General features: G+C 32.1%; 1 protein-coding gene across 1 annotated transcript in view; it reads right to left on the bottom strand.

The window, feature by feature from the left end:
* The window catches only part of LOC129228010 (DNA excision repair protein ERCC-6-like), a 55,173-nt gene extending 34,100 nt beyond the window's left edge, over positions 1-21,073 (bottom strand). The window contains exons 1-8 of the mRNA XM_054862638.1: positions 20,676-21,073; positions 18,048-18,171; positions 14,382-14,484; positions 13,603-14,229; positions 11,961-12,114; positions 8,469-8,612; positions 4,124-4,276; positions 1,921-2,056 (exon numbers count right to left, since the gene is read on the bottom strand). Coding sequence (XP_054718613.1) covers positions 1,921-2,056; positions 4,124-4,276; positions 8,469-8,612; positions 11,961-12,114; positions 13,603-14,229; positions 14,382-14,484; positions 18,048-18,171; positions 20,676-21,073 — 1,839 coding nt within the window. The remainder of the gene's footprint in view (positions 1-1,920; positions 2,057-4,123; positions 4,277-8,468; positions 8,613-11,960; positions 12,115-13,602; positions 14,230-14,381; positions 14,485-18,047; positions 18,172-20,675) is intronic.
* Between the last annotated feature and the right edge of the window lie 441 nt (positions 21,074-21,514).

Below are 21,514 nucleotides of genomic sequence, written 5' to 3'. Positions count from 1 at the left end.
ACCCCCATTTGAGCTATTGACACCAAAATTGAATCAGCACCTGTACCTATTAAAGGCAACATATGGACCAAATTTTGTTTGATTCCGCCAGTTACTTCTTGGGGAATGGCAGGCACGAATAGCTCAAGAAACATCCCATTGCTCCACCCCTTGGAGAAGTTCGCACCAAAAACCAATGGGCACAAGTTCACACAGCGGCACATATGTGTACCAAATTTCGTTCCGATTTCATTTCAATTTTTCTTTTCTTTCTTTTTTTTTTCCAGAAAAGAAAAGATTTAAAAGGAGGGGAAAGTAAAGCTGTATATTTAGTACTTTTCCATCCTTTTCCTCAAACACAAAATAAAAACTATCAGAACGAGTTCTGAATACATGAATAAGAGATAGATGAGCTCTTACTGTACTACTACTACCTTTAACAAATTATAAAAAGGGTGCTAGACAGTTACTTTTTTTCTTTTCTTGCTAGTCTGCTCCCTCCAATGCTTTTGCAACTTTCAATCGGATTTAGGAAGTTGCTCAGTCCTTATTTTATTTTACTATTTGGTGGTAATTAAAATTAACCAGCTTTTGCCAACCAATTTGATGTGTAGTTATAAGTATTTCTGAATCAAAACAAAAATCTAGCAGAAAATATCAATAATAAATGCTTCTAAATATTTTTAACAGCATTTTACTAAAAAATAAATTTAAAATCACTACTTAGGCCAATATTTTATGTATGTCATAATAACTATACAATAATGAAAGGAAAAGTTTAGGAATACAAAACAAAGGATGATACAATCAAATCTCTTGAAAAATGCTTAAATCTGCAATTGCTGAAAGGAAGTTGGTCCATATTTTGATGTTCCTCACTTGTAGATGTCTTTTTAATTTTGTGTTTATTACCATTTCATTTTTTTTAAAAAATGGCAAGTCATTTTTAAAATTCTTTTTTTCGTACATTTTAAGAAAAATGAAAGGCACACAGCATGACTTGAATAATTCAACATCAAATTAACTATAAGCAGATTCATTCCCTGTGCAAGTAATTTTTCAGTAGTACAACTGTGGGTTAAGGGATTTGCTCTTCTCATAGCCTCGACAATCAGTTGTCAAATCCATATGCATTGCTAATGGGTTGCAACAAGGGGGAGAAAAAAATTGAATCAGTGAAAGTTTGATAGTTTTATATAGCATCTATAATAGTACTTCTCAGATGTTATACTTAACTGAGAAAAAATCCTTCAATCATTAATACAAGGGGCAGACTTGAAAATAACAAATGAGAGCCACAATAATTGAAGAAAATTGTTTTAACAATGAGTATTATGAAAGGAACAACTTTAGAAAATCTCTCCTTTCTCTCTCTCTCTCTCTCTCTTGCTTCAAACTTACGAGTTGAATAGTGGTTGGTATCTTATCCCAAACTGCAAAACTTACGAAACGTTGGAAGCAGAATAAAAAATATTTTTAGCTTACAAACTAAATCAAGTAATGAAAAAAAATTTTTTTTTTTTTTTTTTTTGAAGATATATTGCAATCCCATTCTAGAAGTCAAATTTTAAATTTGAATAAAAGATGTTTTCTCCTTATATGCACCTTATTTTATGACAAAATTTAATTTCACCTCTAGAATGAGTTGTTTTTAAAATTATTATACATGTACGAATTGATGTACGTACTTATGTCAAAAGACATTGCTAAAAACTGAAAAGAACCAAGTCCTAAATTTATAAACAACATGTTTTTGTGTCAATCAAAATTTAGAAGGAATAAAAAAATACCGTGCAGTAGCAGAAAAAGGTAAAAATACTGAAACATGAAATTATAGGTCTAAATCAGATTTATTTTCACTATAATTTTATTTATTTTACCAATTATTTCGAAATATGGACTTACTTCCTTTCAACAATGACTGACTCACATAAGAATTACTTTTTTTCCATTGAACGAACCACTCTCGTGCAGGATTGCAACTCGGAACAACGGTGCCCACGTTTGAAACTCTTTTACCCATTGATGCATGACGGTCGCTGGGCACACAAGAATTACAGGTCCCAAGCCTCGGAAACTAAATAACAAATATGGAACTTGATTAAATTATCAGCACAAACTATAAAACTTTTAAACATAAAAAAATCCCCTCGCCCTCCCAGATTGCACATATGCCGAAACAACCAGTTCAACACAAATCAATTAAAAGTCAAATAATCTAATACATAAAATCAAACTTGGTGAATGATGCAAAACAAAAGCATCAACAAGTTTTTTAAAATACTTTCAACTGGAGCGAGTTTGGCCTTTCTGCAGGAAACAAATGAAAAGTTAATTAGTATCACGAGTAATGATTAAGTCAAGCCAGTGTTGCCTTGACTAGGCCATTGAAACAAGCAAGCAATAATTACTCTTCTATGCAGAAAAGACCTGAGTTTCTCAAACTGGTTGCCACAACACCCTGGGGTGCCGCAGGAGAAAGCGAGGGGTGCCACGAGGTGCCCATGGTATCAATAAATGTGTATGTAACAGAGGTAGGATGCCATGAGAAAATTCCAACTCTTCAAAGGGTGTCGCAAACAGGAAAAGTTTGAGAACCTCTGGAATAGACAATTTCTTTTTAATTGATGGGCTAAGGTTACCTGCATACACCAAAGTTACCCCAGTTGACGGTATTTGTTTAACCTTCGCTTATACATAAAATGCACAGATCCATAAGAGTAAGGTTTTTTAAATAAGGGCTTTTGAGACATGAAAGTGTGTAGGTGCAAAATACCTAAAAGTTGGTAAAACCTCACATAAAAAATAATTAATTAATTAATTAAACAAATAAAGCTGTACTTTTTACAAAGAGAAAAATATAAACTTATGTTATCAGCAAAAAAAAAAAAAACTTTTAACAGGAACTTTAGTGAAAAGTGCCAGCAAATGAATTTTTATTAAATTAAAGAGTAGCATTTCGAAAAATACTGCAGTATTCGGACAATCCCACATGGTAATGCAAACTATGATACAGTTTACTTCTGGAAGCATACACAACTGATTGATAACAATACATTATAACAAGATGGTTGCCAGTACTTTATTATCATTGCAATAAATATTGCAGTAGCTTCTGACAAAGGGTTTTAAAAAGACAAAATTGGTAGAAGATAGGTGAAATTTAGAGTACAACATTTGCTTTTATTTGGTGGATTTTTATGTTCCAGAGAGGGAATTTTTTATTCTAGAAAATTGTTGAAAAAAAATGTAATTGTAAAATAAAACAATTATTTCCTGTAGTTATAATCTGATAAAGAAATAAAGACATATTCAGGGTAAGATTATATCATAGTTGCCGACATCAAAAGCTGAAAATTAGAGAGATTTTGCATGCGTAAATTTAACGACAAAATTTTGAGAGCAAAAGGGATTTTTCAAATATAAGTAGGAATTTTTAAAATTAAGCCTGCACAGAACCTGCAGTTTGGCTTCAAATATCCAGCAATACAGGAAATTCTGAAATTAAGATTAATATTATTACTTTTTTGAAGCTAAAACCAGAACTTTCAGGCTTTTTTTTTTAATAGGCATAAGTGTTTTTTCTTATAAGTGGCATTAAACATAATAAACATTCCTAGCAGTAGATAAAATTTTAAGAAGTTTAAAGAAAACTAAGGAACACTTTACGCAATTTTCAGAAGGAAAAAAGTTTTGAAAAGAAGGAAAATGAAATAAACTTGTTTCAGAAATGATTGAACATATACAAATTTCTTACTGTAAAGATTTCATTTTAGCAATTGTATTGTGATCAATTTACAGTATGAATTTTGCTCAAAATTCCTTTTTTAGGGAAATTCATTGTTTAGATGAAAACTGGGAGATACTGACATCATAAGGAAGTTTGGGAAAAGGCAATCAAAATTTGGTAGTTTTCCGAAAAAATCAGGGGGAGTTGGAAGCAATGTTGCATGAATTACTTCATTTTTTTATTTAATTTAATTAATTAATTTTTTTTTTTTTTTTTTGCGTTTCTTGAGCACTTCAATCTAGCAATGTCACAAGTGTGATGAAAAGTGGGAAAAATCTCAACTTGTGGTTTTGAGAGAAGCGAGAAGAAAAGTGTTGAACATAACAAAAACATAAGAAAAAATAGAAAACTTACCCATCGCCATCAGTCAACAAGTTGCTGCATTTCAGACCAATGAAAAAAGCAATAACTTGAATGGTCTTTCCAAGACCCATTTCATCTCCGATGATCCCTCCACAGTTTTCTTGATGAAGCTCCCAAAGCCAACGAACACCAGTTTGCTGATACCTATGAAAAACATAATTAAAATATTCCAACAAAATAAAATTATGTATTCATACAAGGAAAATGAACCCTAGATCAATATTTGAAGTGGATAACTGATAAAACAATGATATCAAAGCAATTCACTGATAAATTTCACATGACCATTTCACTGGATTTATTAAACATGAAAACAACACCGGTACAGAAGGAAAGTTAATTTTCCTCTTGAAAGAAAAATTTTTTTAAACTGGAACAGCGAGAGTAATACATGGAAAGAAGCTTATGAAATGCCAAAATAACTGGAATAAATACTAAATTTCTATTAATTAATTAACTCACAGTTAAATTTAAAGAGAAAGGTTTTCCAAGCTCATAGTTTTATTTATGTATTTATTATTTTAATTAAAACTACTCATCACAAAAATTTAACGACAAAAATGTTGTCAAATGGTTTTAATAATACACAGAACATCTACTTCATGATAACTGACATAAAAAGCTTTCTGAAAGAACTTCCATGAAAATTTAGTTATTATATTTGCAAAAAACATTCTTGGTCAATTTTAACCTTTCTTAAAAACTAAATCAGCAATGTGCAACCCCCCCCCTCCCCAGTCCCTCAAACAGTTGCATAGGTGCCACTTTTAAAAAAATTGCAAGATTAAACTTTTTTTTTACAATTAACAGTTTATATTATTGTTTATATTTATGAGAGAAAACACTACAAATAATACCAAAACATAAAGGGTACCTTTTATACTGAAGTAAATCAAATGTATAAAGTTTCTTTCAATTACATATGAAAAAAAGATTGGAAAGGTTTTACTGCAGGGGAAGTGAAGTTGAAATAAATGTTTTAAAAATGAAATGTGACAAACATGTTACAAAAATAACCGGAAAAAGGGCAGTAACTGCAAATTTTTCATTTTTCATTTATTTGCAAAAATGCAAATAAATGAAAAGTATACAACTGTCTAGTAGGAAAAGCAGATCTCAAATGTGTGCAGGCATGGACCTTCAAATTCACCTGTTCTGGGTCAAGAACCCAAAATAAATAAACAAAAGTCCATTGTAGACTATTCTTTTGGTCCCCCGTTTCTGAAATGTATCAAATGACATCTTTCACCCACAACAGTGAGATCAATGCTCTAGACGGGCGGTGTCCACATTTGGGGACACCTGGAAAGAAACTTTGTTTATGCATTCAAAAATGAACTCGAATCTTTTACAAAATTATGGTTGATTAGCTCAGGATTCCTGAGGGAAAATGGTTGACTAATTTAGTTTATGGTGTAAATTTTAAAATCTTGAAAAAAATATTGTATTTGAGCTTGAAAATCGAGGTATTTTGAACAAGAAATTAAGACAACAAAAAGAGTCATATTTAATAGTGCTGCCATCTGTGTGCATTAAAGAGAAATAAAAGCAACTAATGCAGCGATTTTTGGAGTTTTAAAGAAAAAACTTTTTTTAAAAGAAATTTTTAAAATTGGTGTCCCTTTTTGTGACCACCGCGCCGGAAAGGGTTAATTAAAGTCTCCTAAGATTTATTATAAAATGTAAATTATTATCCAACAAATAGTTAATGAAAATATAAAGAGAGGTGATGCAAAAAAAAAAAAAAAATTCATTCAAAAGACACTTGCGAAAAAAATTGAAAAATTTAAAAAAAAAATGAATCTGCAAAATTTTCCCAGCTGGTTCAAATTTCCCCTCATCCTAGATCGCCGGATCGGACATATTCTGCACCTGTGTTCATCTCCACCTTTAATGCTATACTAACATAAAGAGGAAGTGAGAATTGCAAATTAAAAGATTATGTCCTAATTAGAACCTTAAAGATTGTAAAAAAAAGTAAAGAAAATGTGAGAAAAACTTATCTTTGAGAAAAAGGGGGGGAAAAGCATAGGACGTTTGAAAATTATTTTCAAATTCCTGGTCAACAAGAAAAAAGGAAAAGAAAATTTTTTTCTAGAATGAAAATGCGTAATAAACAAAATGAAAAGTAATTCCAAATTTACTGGTTGCACTTTCTGACCACAGTGAATCAAATTTCTGAACTGCCCGCTTAATATAAAGTAACTAGAATGTCGCATATCCAGGTATGACGGGTAAAAATTGCTTCTACATTTGAACGAAGCCATTGCCTGCTTGGTGACATTTTGATAGTTGAAATTTTAACCCCAACTCCAGTGGATTAACCGTAAACTCCAGTAGGTAGCTTTCATTGTTGACCATTCTTTCTTTTCTTCATTCCCCTGAAATTACATAGTCTTACCAGTAAAACAGTTAAGTTACTGGATCGAGTTTAGCCTGGTCACAATAAAGCCTTTCCCTGCATGTTAAACATTACCAAATCATCTTATCAAATTATCATGGCGTGGCGCATGTTTCATTGTTGAAACATGCGGGGTACTTGATCATCCGCTATTGTATATAAGAGGATATGAATTGAGCGGAGCCTTGAATGTTGGCTAAATTAGAAGCACTTATCACTCACCTCGCCTGTTCTAATTATTTGTGAGAAATGGAACAACATTCTTGTGCAGAAAGAAAAGCTCTTTCAGAAGACATATAATGTATAGGGGCGGGGAAATATTTTTTTGACCCCATTTTACATGGTACACGTTAAATTTCAGCTTAAAAAATTAATATAAAAAAACTAAATCAAAATTTAGCAAAAAGGCTTTGAGGTGCTAACCCCAGAGTACGTTCAAATTTTGTACCAACTTTCAATGCAGTAGGTGCTATGAGATCTCCTGGGCATTTCAAATAATGAAAGAAACAAACATTGACTCCTCTTAGACATAGACGTTAATGTAGTATAGTGGATATGTGACAATGGGAGGGGGGCAGGTGTGGATTCCGCTTTTAAGAAGGAACCAAAGATAGTCTACAGCTGCCTTTTAGGAACTCCTATTTTGAAAAATTCATCCCAGACTAACATTTATTCCCAAAAATGACTTATGACTCCTCCAGAAGTTGTATCCTCTCTTGGAAGAGTGTAAGGTGAAGTGTGAGACTTTGAGTCAAAGGAGGAAGGGGAGTCAAATAAATCTGCTTTAAAGAGGTGTGATCTCGTTAATGGACAGCCCAAGAGTAAAATTTCAAAAAACAAAAATGAACAAGAATATGCTCTCCAACCCAGCCATATGTATGTTTAAAACAGCAGCCAGCTGAATAATAATTTTTTTAACAGCACATAATAGAAGTAACAACCATACATACTATTTCTCTTTAAATTTATTTATACGAAAATCCTTACTTGTAAAGTTTTTGCCATGTTTTAATGGGAATTTTGTATCCTCTCTTGGAAGAGTGTAAGGTGAAGTGTGAGACTTTGAGTCAAAGGAGGAAGGGGAGTCAAATAAATCTGCTTTAAAAAGGTGTGATCTCGTTAATGGACAGCCCAAGAGTAAAATTTCAAAAAACAAAAATGAACAAGAATATGCTCTCCAACCCAGCCATATGTATGTTTAAAACAGCAGCCAGCTGAATAATAATTTTTTTAACAGCACATAATAGAAGTAACAACCATACATACTATTTCTCTTTAAATTTATTTATACGAAAATCCTTACTTGTAAAGTTTTTGCCATGTTTTAATGGGAATTTTGTATCCTCTCTTGGAAGAGTGTAAGGTGAAGTGTGAGACTTTGAGTCAAAGGAGGAAGGGGAGTCAAATAAATCTGCTTTAAAGAGGTGTGATCTCGTTAATGGACAGCCCAAGAGTAAAATTTCAAAAAACAAAAATGAACAAGAATATGCTCTCCAACCCAGCCATATGTATGTTTAAAACAGCAGCCAGCTGAATAATAATTTTTTTAACAGCACATAATAGAAGTAACAACCATACATACTATTTCTCTTTAAATTTATTTATACGAAAATCCTTACTTGTAAAGTTTTTGCCATGTTTTAATGGGAATTTTGTATCCTCTCTTGGAAGAGTGTAAGGTGAAGTGTGAGACTTTGAGTCAAAGGAGGAAGGGGAGTCAAATAAATCTGCTTTAAAAAGGTGTGATCTCGTTAATGGACAGCCCAAGAGTAAAATTTCAAAAAACAAAAATGAACAAGAATATGCTCTCCAACCCAGCCATATGTATGTTTAAAACAGCAGCCAGCTGAATAATAATTTTTTTAACAGCACATAATAGAAGTAACAACCATACATACTATTTCTCTTTAAATTTATTTATACGAAAATCCTTACTTGTAAAGTTTTTGCCATGTTTTAATAGGAATTTTATATTCGCCTTCAAATTCGTGAAATTCTTCTTCATCAGATTCGACAATTCCATCTTTACTTTCTAATATTTTTTCATGCTTTCTCATTAGTTCTGCTTTTTCATGAGCTCTGAAAAATTTTTAAAGGAAAATCTTTCTAAAGCACAGAATATCTACAAGTTCTCACTAGGTTACCAAGTGTAATAACTTTTACACATTTTAACCAAAAATAAAAACTCATGCCACCTATTTTATACTTGTGTTGTATTTTACTATTGTGAAAAGACAAATACTTTACAAAGACATTTAACAATACATGACATAGTGTCTAATATTTTCTTTTAACTGTAGATTCTAAAAAACTAATTTAAAAATTAGAATATAGCCTTTTGCAATCAATAAAGATCAAAAAGTAAAACTGCATATAAAGTAAAAAACAAATATAATATTCTAAACCATAATCAGTCTTGATTGTTGAAATTTTCAATTGACATAGTAAAGTACCATATATTCTTCAGTTACTTGTAAGTGAAAATAAATTAAGGTTTTGTTGCTAAAATCACTCACACAAATAACTTCTGAATAATTTTGTTTACATTTTTAAATCTAACCAAAAGAAAAAAAAGTTAGTTTCAATTACAAAAAGACACCTGTGAGTTTTACTTTGCAACACATAGCAACAAGTGCTTATTAGTTTTCGTGCTTATTAGCAATCATCAGCCCGGAATAGGAAGTGACTGAGCTGGAGGTGGAAAACCTCTTAACCCTTCAAGCGGCCGTGACGTAAAATTCCTTCACCCAGCGATGTATTGAAGAGCGGCCGTGTCGAAAAATTTGGCCTTGAATATTCTGCTTCGAGAACGGCTGCGGCGTAAAATTCTATGGAAGAATATTCATGGCGAAATTTTTCGACACGGCCGCTCTTCGATACATCGCTGGGTGAAGGAATTTTACGTCACGGCCGCTTGAAGGGTTAAGGCAGCTAAAATAGCCAAACAAACTGATAGCTAATATAAAATTACCACAGACCAGACGAGTGACCAAAAAAAGCAATTTTATACTTTGGTGTTAGGTTGCATATGTAGTGAAATTTCCAGAGGTTTTAAAATGGATAATAGAGTATACTTAGAGGTGAATGTGAACTTCTAAGTAGGCTCACCAGGCTGTTTTAGGATACAGTGGCAAACTTTCGTGCAGGGCAAATTTTTAAAGGCGGAAATTTCTTTGTGGTCAGTAAAAATAGAGCACCCGGTTTGCTTGCATATTTTTTAGTTTTATCAAAAAAAAGCCATCTGTGAGCAAACAGTGAAAAATTCCCTCAGAGCATACGTGATAACATAGTACGAATAACTAGAAGTTACTCAAGCACTTCATATTCGCCTTTAAATCATCACAGGGTTTCTGCCACTTTGAAGCTCAAAAGGGAAAAAATCAATATATACACAAAGCTTGAAAATGCAAAAAATATATATATATAATGCATAGAAAAGTTTTTTCCCATGTGTTATTTTTTAAATTAATGTGATTTTAAATATTTCATACACTGAAATAATTCTTCACCAAGAAGACTTATTGTCACATAATTTGCTTTCATTATGAGTTTTTGTCACAAAATAAAACTAATAATAAATGCAGATAATTCATGACAAAACTTAACAATAAGTTATTTACACAATGGAGTTTTCTTACAAATAAAATTCTATCAATAAATAGTGATGTAGAAAATATATAGACACAAAGAAAACCCTCAGAATTTGTACGATAACACAGTACGAATAACTAAAAGTTACTCAAGCACTTCATATTCGCCTTTAGCTCATCACAGGGTTTTTGCCACTTATTAAAAAATTCTCATTAACATTATAAATAACACATCTTCTTGAAAATTCAAAACAAAAGCAAATTGACATGAAAAATGCATTACAGCTTAAGTTGTAAAAAGCCATCAAGCAGAGTATTAAGATTAAAAATTACCTAAGTATTAAAATTTTCTTTATGTTAGATCAGTGATTCTAACAGGTAGTTTGCAAAGCCCTAAGGACTTAAAGACTATTAAAATGGAAAGGAGAAAACTTTGATTCTCTCCCCCCCCCCCTTTAACTAATAGACCAGAACAATTTTAGCCATTTTGGGGTTTTTGAAAATCGGAGACCCACGACCACAGCTTAGCAGGTAACCAGGCTCTGAATATTTATATATTATAATACTAATAAAAATTCCACATTTTGTGCTTTGTTTTATCTATGTACTTAGCTGAAACATGAATTTTGAAAACATTTCATTAAAATGCTATATCTTAAAAAGTTGAACTCCAAGGCAAAAACCAATGTCATATTTGCATTCAGGGAAACAAATTCATACAAAATCAGTTTTAAATATCCAGGCACCAAAATGACTGGCCCTGAGTATATAGAAGGTTGTTGGTCAGTTATATTGGCCATATAGAGTCAACTCACAATAACTCAAAGTACTTGAATATTTCTTCTCCTCCAAGTTTTCACTGGGTCCCAAACTCTTGAGAAGGCTGAGGGAACTTTGCATAACTCAAACTACCAATAATTTAAAGGTTTTAGTCTGTCTCTTGGAACTTCAAGTTATTGAGAGTTGACAGATGAATGATGTTTATCTATATTTCTTTCAATCAAAATCTCCACTCTTTATCGGTGTGCCTCAACCTTACAAAAATTTTGAAACCCTGGTTCTAGTTTAGAACACTCCGGGCTATTAAATTATTTTCTACAACTATTAATCAAAAAATAGCTAATTAAATTTATATGAATCGGTAGTTTAACCAGAACAAGATTCAAACAGATTTAGAAGAAAAACATTCCGGAAGCATAGAAAAAATCTAAGGAAAACAGTCTAAGAGATGATGATAGATTTTTAGTAAAACAAATGAGCACAAAGCATAGGCAGTAGAAAGTTGTATGACAACTACTCAGAATTAATTCCAGTTCACAAGCTATGATTCCAGTTAGCTGTAAATTTGAGCAAATTTTATAAATACAATGAAAGATAAAGATAACATTCAAATAAAGAGAAAAAAAAAGTTCACCTCCTCTCAAAATAGTAAACAAACCTTACTGTCATTGCATATCCTAACAAATTTTTTGAATAATATAGCTTTTCTTCAACTAATTATTAAATTTCAAAATTATATTATCCACAATACCATGCCTGTTAAGTTCAGCATTAAAACTAATTTATTAACTTCATAATTGCTGCTATTCATTTTAGTTTTTTGGTATCAATTAAAAAGTTTGACCCATCCAAGACAGAAACAAATACAACAAGAGCTTATACATAAATCAAAAACGAAAAACAAGTAAGCTATTTCAAGTTGGAGAAACTTGAAATAGCTTACTTGTTTTTCGTCTATCCGAACTATCCGAAAAACTATAACATCTATCAAACTGATCTTTAGATCTCTAAATGTTATGCACATTAACATGATATGGTTTTGAAAGAAAGAACTTACTTTATCCTTTTAATAAATGCTTTTTGATCCCCATCATCTATAGTTTTTTTCTTGGTGGGGGATCTAACTCGAGCAGACTCTGTTTCTGAGTCATCAGAAAAATGCAATGTTTTCTGGGCACTACTATTTCCTTTCTTCTTACTGGACAATTTTTCTAAAGAAAAATGAATGCATTCAGTAACTCTGTTTCAGTTCAACATTATTAATTATACTCATTAAAAAGATATTTTCAAATATCAGTGAAATCCAGAGCTGCCCGAGCTTGGGTTTTCACCCCAAGATCTGGATCAATTAAGATCTTTGAGTGTTAAGGATTTTGTTTGAAATTCATTGGGTTTTATTGATAAAAAAGATAAAATGAATAAATATTTTTAAATGAACATAATATTTCAACCAAAATATATACAGTGAAACCTGTGTAAGTTGGCTATTTGAGGTGCAGTATGTTAGTAATCTACTTAGACAAGTGGTCAACTTATAGAAGTTGATATATGGGTCATTCTCCAGAAAACGTAACTTTTGAATGCAAATATTTTTTAATTTTGAAATCTTTTGTTTTCTCTCTCTTTTTTTTTTTTTTTTTTCATTCTTACATGAAAGCGTTACCTACTAGAAGTAACCATAAACAATGACCCAGCTAAGTTCCAATTATTTCACTTATAAATAAAAGAAATACAAAATGCCTTGTTCACAGAAATTTGAAAAAAAGAAAACTTTAAATATTTAAAACTCAAGGCCAATTTAATATCAAAGTAGTAATTTTGTTAATTGTTCAAACAATCAGCTATTTTAATGATTGGTGGGAATATAATATTAAGCTCTCTTAATTAAAGTACGGCTTAATTAGTAGTTTTAAATGCATGTTAAAAAATAGTATTTAGTAAATTGGAGGATATACAGGCAATTTTTAATTTTGGTAGAATGCCTTTTATTAATGTATTTCCCTTCCATCATTTATTTTCACCTCAGAAATAATGACATTGATAAGGTCTGTCACTGAGGTGAGGAATTTTCCATTAATATAATCCTAATAAATACATTTTTCAGGGTTTTTTTTTTTTTTTTGCTACAATCTGCACATGTTAAGCATATGAAAACGTGTTCACTTGTTTTTTTACATTAATTTACATCCTGAAATTCAAGTTCACATAGGTGAGAAGTCAGAATAGCCATACTAAGTTTTTAAAGCAAAATCTATCCTTTTGTTTTTTGACAAAAATCTCACAACTTCAACTATGGCTGAAAGTAAACAAGGGGGCTCCCTTGTATCATGGAAAATAAAATTTGATGCCATTACTGCCACGTGTTAATGCGGAATGGCATTTTGTGTTTAGGTTACAGAATAGTAGAATCCGTCCTTAAATAGAATACTTCTCGGGACAGTGAAAAATTGTCTTTAAATGGAGAAAGTTGTTGAATAGAGTGTTGTTAAACAGAGAACCAACTGTAGTGTGGAGCAATATAACAAAGTGAAGTACTTGTAGCATAAAACCCAATAAAACCAACTAACCACGAAACTTAAAAGACAAATATTACAAAATAATAACAACTAATAGCAGACACTTATGAAGCAGGCAAGTCAGTACTATTCTACTTTTTCACACTACATTAAACACATAAATTAAATACATACCTTTTACACTGGTATATTCTTCATCATCTTCAGAATACTTTCCTGGTAAATATTCTTCATCCGAACCATCCATATCTTCCTCATCACTAATGTTGACATCACTAACATCCGAATCACTGCGATAATTTTTTACAAGACTTCTTTTGAGTGAACGTTTCTTCGAAAACCCTTTAGCGTGTTTAGAACCCAACTTAACTTTTACTTTCCGCTTATGTCTAGAAACGGCTTTCAAGTCCGTGAAAGCCACAAATTCTTCAGATTCTGATTTCTCAAAATTAGGGCCATCAAGTTTCAAATTTAGAGAGTTAAAAGAAGTAGTAGATTTTGAGCTTTCGGATTTGGGAGACATGGCGTTAGAAGTTGAGGCTTTTGAGGTAGAGGGTGTAGATTGTTTATACGAAGGCTTGGTGCTCTTTTTCTTTGCATGAGACTCAGCTTCATTGAGTAAAAACTTATCAAAATCTGTCAATTCGTTATTTGGCATAATTATCTTCCTTGGTGCACTTTTATTTTGAGAGGATGCCATTGAACCAAATGGCGTCATTTCTCCCATACGTATTAATCTTTCCTCTTCAGTTTCTTTTGCTGCAAAAACTTTTTTTAAATGATACACAGTCTCTTCATCCATTTCTTCATCTAAATAAGAATTATACTTTTTATTAATGCACGTTAAAGTGCAATGTATAAATTATACCATAGCCAAATGTGACTTTTGATACAATTCAAATAATAAAAATTAAGCAAAATGGTACAACACAGGAAAAAGAACAAAGAAGAGGGGACATTACTTTCTATAGTGCTCTCAACTGTACTGCTTATTTCTTCAACATTTCCAGACAAGCAAGCTTTCAAAGCTTTTTCTTTAGCTTCTAGTTTTTTCAAATGTTTCATCTAGAAAGAAAGGCAAGTTAGAAAGTAAAGCAGAACAGTAAAGTAGAAAGAAAGTGAGCATAATACAGAAGACTTTTTAAACTGAGCAAGGTATTTCATCAAATAATAATCAAATAAAAACAACTGAAAAAGGTCGGGGAGGAAAAATCATTTCAGTTTTAATTCAGTGATTTCAATACCTGATACTATTTAAAAACTAGCATTCTTCGAAAAATGATCCTTTGTTAGCACCTTTGTGTACGGCTCCAAGTGATGAAGAGCAAGGCATGGGATTTTATCTTGGCTAAGCAACCCTAAAGCATAAATCTATAGAGGCGAGGATGAGAATACCAGGAGCAAATATAGAAATTTATTTTGGAAGGAATCCAAGCCAAATATTATTAGAAATTTCCAAATTTTAATTTGATGCATTAACACCCTTGGAGAGAACCACCCCGCTGTGAGGTGCATTTTGGAAATTCAGCAGAAAGACTCATAGGGCTTGTTCCCAGTCTTAACAGCCATAAGGCAGGGGTCTGGCCAGAGGATATTTGGGTCCATTAACGGACCCTTCACAAAAATCCGATCAACCAAAACAGACCCTTCACAAAATTCTAATAAACAAGAACGGATCTTTCACGAGTAATTAATTGAAAGAGCAAATCTGAAAGCAAAATAACGCATATTTCCATGGATAAAACCGATAATTTTTGGAATCTTTTTTGAAGTCAAATTAAAAGGATCAGCTTATACAAAATCTGCTAATTTTGAAAAAAAAAATTGTCACTCTTGAGATGCTCCTGCAAGCAATAAATAATTGCTACTGCCAAAAAAATATAATGCTTGTCCTTTGTTTCTTGGAAAGAGTTTAGTCTTAAATAATTTTGTTTGTTTGTTTCATCACAGCTAATTAGAAGCGGTATTATAAACTTTTCTGAAAATGCGTTGGTAAGCACTTTTCTCCCCACTCATGATGTAATGAACAATAATAATAATAATATATCTGCAAAATGAACTTAGAACTGCAAAGGGATAGTAAGGGTCGGGAAAAGATATGATCGCTTCAGATAGGGTTACCAACTTCAAAATTATCACCATTTAGCGTCTGGCGTTAAACCTTTATAAAGACTTGATTAGAAATTATTCTCATCATTTTACCAGCTTGTCAATATTTGCGTTTTTATGTTGCTGTGGGATGGTAAACTGTTATTTTGGGAGAAAATTAAATGGGTTTGATTTTTCAATGCTAACAAGGATGATTAACTTTAAATAAACTGTTTTATTTGCCGTTTTTTTTTTCTTTAAATGTCTACATTTTGAAAAATACAATCTTATAACATCCGATATAAAAATCATGTTTTGTTCTTTTTTAGCTAACTTCGCTTTATTAGGATGCAAATAAATGAAAAGTCTCTATTTTTGTTAGAACACGCATTTCAAGTTTTTAAAGCAAAATTCCATTTTCTTTATGAGTCAAAAATTAAAATGCTGAATCCATGGCTTAATTTTATTTTTGCTTCAACTGTGTCCACAGATATTAATGATATGTTTATAATAGGACTCTAAGATGCAATTTAAAAATAATTTGATCAAAAATATTTCTTTTACAAGCCGTTTTTATACCTTTGGTCAGTTTACTTTGAGAATTGCGATCTCTTTGCATCCGCTATGGGAATCCGATTTTTTGAATTTTTGATGTTTGTTAAGAAGTAAACAGATAAAATCTCTTTTTATTTTTGTTAAAAATCACGGAATTTATAAGTTTCAAACGAAATTCTGTGCTTTTTAAGAGTGTCTTGTTAAGAGTGTTAAATGCTGAACCCTCATCAGAATTTTATTTTATTTATTTATTTTGTTACAAGTATTTTAAATGCTCTACAGAAATATTATTAGTATAATTTAACATAATGTAGAATGGTGGATAAATATTGCTACTTCAGGGAGGGATGCCCCCCCCCCCCCCGCCAAATACTAGAAAAACACCCCAGAATGATATTCTCAACATAGAAGAGAAAAACACTCTACTTTAAGTTCAAATGATGCAGTTTGTGCCCGCTTTAAATTCTAAAATTTCGATTTAACAATTTTTTTTGTATATATTTATTTATTTTTATTTTTTTTATTTTTTTGCAAAAGTATTTAATTTTTTACAAAATTAATTCATTGTTCACAAAATTATTTTATTTTTCACAAAAAACGGATCCTGTGAAAAATTCTGGACAGATCCCTGTAAAAATACAAGTTCATCCAATTTTTCAATGCGTAAATTTTATTGAAAATAAATTATGATTTTTGTACCCTACTCACGACTCATCTCTGCAGTCAGTAAATCAAATACAGTATACTACCACAATTATTATTTCTCCAGTCAGCTAGGTCCCATCACCCTTATTATTATTATTATTTTTCAATTTAATTTTTTGTATTTTATGTAACAGAATAAACTTGAAAATAACATTAATGAAATAAAAGTACGTGATTTACTTTAATTTCACTATTATAAGAAATTGGAATAACATTTGGGGGGGGGAGAGAGAGAGAGAAAGAAGGCTTAAGTATAATTGTCTATTGCCAGCTGGCTTGTAAAAGGAAGGGAAAAAAACATGCGAGATAATTCACATCAAATTTTTTTAATGAGAGAGCACTAAAAAAGATGAAATAAACAATATTGGTATATTTTTCAGCCTCCCAAAAATTTGCTATCTCCTCCTTTCAAAAAGCTTGGAGGGGAATATTACTCCTTCATTTTAAAATTAGAGTTTTAGAATTTTAGTGCCCCCCCCCCCCCCCATCTACATTAGAGTCAGTCATTTTATTTATTTTATGGGGCACAGGATTAAAAAGGTGCTACATGCTCTCTAACTAGCATGGGTGAAATTTTATTATATTCTGATAAATCTTTTTGCCTCCGAATTGAGTTTGTAATGTAAGAATTAAAGGACATGGCTGGAAAAAAAAAAGCCAAAAGCTTCTATTCCCACTATTTAACATAAACAAGTGATACTGATTTGAAAAAATTACTTTTTAAAATGCAAAAATATTTTCAAATCTTACCCAAAAATACCAGATAAAAACTTTTGCAGTGCCGTCAACCAACATTGGACATTTCATCTTGCAAGGGCAATATAATTAAATATTGCATTGGTCTTAAGAGCAAAAAAATAGAAAAAAAAGAAACTCCTCAATTTTCGTTTTACTTTTGTTGAAAATTCAGAAGATATTTTATTTCATTAGAGAGTTCAAGAAAAGGCATCAAACATTTGGAGTCTCCCGCATGAATCGGGAGAGTTTTCAGGAATTTTAATATTTATATTTAAATACTAGAAAAAACATATTGTTCTTGTGATAAACGAAATAAAAAAAAATCTGAATGTATATTTTTTACTAATATGGAAATTCCACGAAACAAAATGGAGATATTTAAACAATCGTGAGAAAACTTTTCAAGGTAATTAGTTCATTATGCAAGAATTGCAAACAAAAACTTCGCTAATTTTTGACAAAAATAAACACAAAACATTTAAACAACACCTACTCACAACTTATAAAATATGCCCTTATCATGCAAAAATGAGAGCACTTACTTTATTCTCTTGTTCTTTTTGAATTGATGTCAATTCCCTTTTGGCAGCATTTGTCATTAATGCTGGGTCTTTAGGAGCCATGGACAGAGCTTTTTCAATGTGATTCAGTCTCCTTTTAGCAAACCTTAAACAAATAAACTCCAAGTAGTTATGAGCTGCAGTAACTATTTCAAACATATAACACAGTGTAATAAGAAAATAATAATAGGTGAAGCAACGCCAATTTAATACTAAATGCCTGTCACTTTCTTGTTTTCAACATAGAGCAAAAATGAACTGAAATCGAGAGAACAAGGATAAGTAAATTTCAGCACAGAGGCTAGTGCCATCTATCGAAGATATTAGAAATTAATAGCGAAGAAAACAGTTATTTCATTTCTAGATTTAAATTCTGAATTTAATCCATAAAAAATTTGATTTGAATTGTTTGGATCCATTGGCAACCTGAATAGCAACACTAGGTATCGCTGTCCTCCACACCAGAAGTCAACGCGGGCATTAACAAAAGGTCACTTTTTGAGGCACATTTGGTAGGCTGTATTAAGGGGGCATTGGTTAAAACACAGGTGAATTCTGCTTTATGTTCTTAACTAGTGGTACCCACACGGCTTTGCCCGTAATTGAAAATTAAAAGGTCATTTGGTTCGCCTGCATGTTTACAAATAATGGATGACAAACTTTACCCCAATTGGCTATGTTCATTTGCTCTCCCATTTCACCTCATGATAATTTCGTAATTTACTCGTCCATCTTATGATAATTTTGCTCTGGAAAATGTTCTTAAAATTGAAATAGAAAAAGAACAAAATCAAATTTTCAAAAAAAAAACTTTGAGGTGCACACCCCTATGCTACAAACTAACTTTGTGCCAAATTTCATGAAAATCAGCGGAACGGTCTAGGCGCTATGCCCGTCACAGAGATCCAGACAACTTACAGACATCCAGAGAGACTTTGTGCTTTATTATTAGTAAAGAAGATGTATTATGGCAAAACATCTTCTCGGAGTTGGGCTGTTAGGGGTAAAGGAGTCGGAAGTTGAAGGTTTTTAAACCTTCAAACCATTCAATAATCGGAGTTGGTCACTTTCGCTCCAAGTCTGCAATACTGCCAGTACTTGCGGAGTCTCAGTCGACTTGATGTTGAAGAAAAGGAGTTGAGACTCTAAATTTCCCAGAGTCAGATTCGTGGCCGGAGTCTGTAATTTTCTCTCTGACTCTGCAGTCCGGTCTCAAACTCCACAAAACATCTGTGAGACCATGGTGCAGAATTCACCTGCGTAAGAGTTACAATATGGATATGTTCTACCAGTTATGACTCCTAAGACTTCAAGGTAACTGCAAATAACAATTCGTTTATAGTGTTGAAAATAAATTGAGGATATGCTCATTTTCGTCCTACTCTGCAGGGTAGAAATACAGGTACATACTGTTTAAGTGTTTGTTTTTGTAAGCCAAAATTTTTGCAAAAATGAAGATACAGGCAATTTTACAAGATTAAAAATAATATAAATTTTATACGAAACAGCAATGAAAACTGAAAACAAAAAATGAGAGGCTTAAATTTTCTTTGATTATAACGGGTTTGCAAAAATTTAAGTCTCTTGAAAATAATTGCTGGAGTTCAACTTTATGACTCTATGGAAATGAATTTGAGTTGTTTTAATATACTTGATATGAAAGAATGTTAACACTAAACCAGGGGAGCTCTCTCTCCAATAGTATTTACACTTTCAAAAACTATGAAGCACCTCCCCCTCCCCCCAAAAAGAAGACATTAAAACCCATCTGAAAACTTTTCTAAATTAAAACCCAGAGCTATGACAGCCCATGGGGGCCCAAGACCTACTGGACCCCATCTCAGTCTACCTGACAAACAGCTTTAGAGTGCTAGGCAGGGTAATATTCAGGTTAGGTGGTCAGTCGACCGCGGGTCCCACAGAGTTTAGTTTCCAAGCACAGTTGATACTCATTTTATCGACCACCTGAAAGGACAAACTGCTGAGTCGATCTTGCCCAACACGGGAATAGAACCCGGGCCTGCAGCATGAGAGCACGAAATGCTACCACTAAGCTACCTAACGCTTTCTACATACAGTAAAAATATACATGTATACATTATACAGTGCAGTAAAAATGATTTGTATTTTGTACAACATAACTTAACATCAATAAAAAACAAGTATTTACTATGACGAAAGCACAAAAAATAAATAAAACAAAAAGAGCAGAGTTTAATTTTAGAATTTTTCGACAAAAACAGAAATTGGTATTTGCATTTAGCCGAGAAAATTCATGCTCCTAATAGTGGATTATTCGGAGTTTATTTGTAATAGCAAATTTGGCAAACAGGGAATGTGTCACCAAGAAGGATATTTTATTACTCTAATTTCTCATTAGGGGTTGTCCACAAATGATATCATAATTTGAAGGAGGGTTTTGAGATTATGACGAGGGGGAGGAAAGGAGGTTCATATAAGGGATCATTGTTTGAGGGGTCACATTTTGTGAGACAAGTGACAAGAATAGGAAAGGAAAGTGTGATATTTTGATGAAAAAGGAGATCAAATTTGTTTTTAAAAAAGTGTGACATCCTTTACGGAAAGTGCCCAATTTTTTTTCTTAATTACCTGATATCTTCCAGGACTGATTTCAGTTCCCTTTCAACTTCTTCCTTTCTTCTTTGTTCTTCTTGCGCTTTCATGGCTTTATCTACCTGACTCATAACTTCACTTTCAAACTGTGTTTGATCATAAACAGTAACATCTAGATCAAACAACTCATTGTTTTGATCATCCACAGGAACACATGGTATACTTTCTGTACAAACTTCAAAATTGTTTGCTTTACTCGAACTAGGCAAGCTAGGATCCAATGTACCACCCATTGTGCTATCTTCATTTAATGCCATATTCGATGCATCGCTGGAAGCTAATGCATCACTGCATTTAATTAAATGTTCTCTCAGAGAAATTACATTCTCATAATCTTTGTCCATACTATTTTCTTCTAAATCTTCTTCCTCCATTACTGAAGTATTTAAAGACACGAAAAAATATATAAGTTAGTTCCAAAAAAAAAAATGAATGAAATAGATTTTGATAGATTTTGGAGTTATTCAAAGTTGGATTCAATTCACCATCCAAAGACACGATTCAAACGTTGTTACAGATTAAACATGGCATAATATGAAACAGCTACAAAAGCAGATAAGATTACATTCGAATCGACATTTAGTTTGTTTGTCACCGGATACTGAAGCTGTGCGATTTTACTAAAGCAACTTGAACCATAAGCGGTTCGTCAAAGAGAACCTGAAGAAACAAAATATCATTTGAGATTAAACCACCAACAAGATTTCAAGCTGATTAGTAGTTACGAAAACGTATATTTAATAACAAAAAATCTACAATGTAGACACACGGTGAAAATAAAACAATGCATTACATAACCATAGCAATTTCACGTT

The sequence above is a fragment of the Uloborus diversus genome, chromosome 8 (assembly GCF_026930045.1).
Source record: "Uloborus diversus isolate 005 chromosome 8, Udiv.v.3.1, whole genome shotgun sequence".
NCBI lineage: Eukaryota > Metazoa > Arthropoda > Arachnida > Araneae > Uloboridae > Uloborus > Uloborus diversus.
Note: the sequence above shows the minus strand (reverse complement) of the source record. Positions and strands in the feature narration are given on the sequence as shown.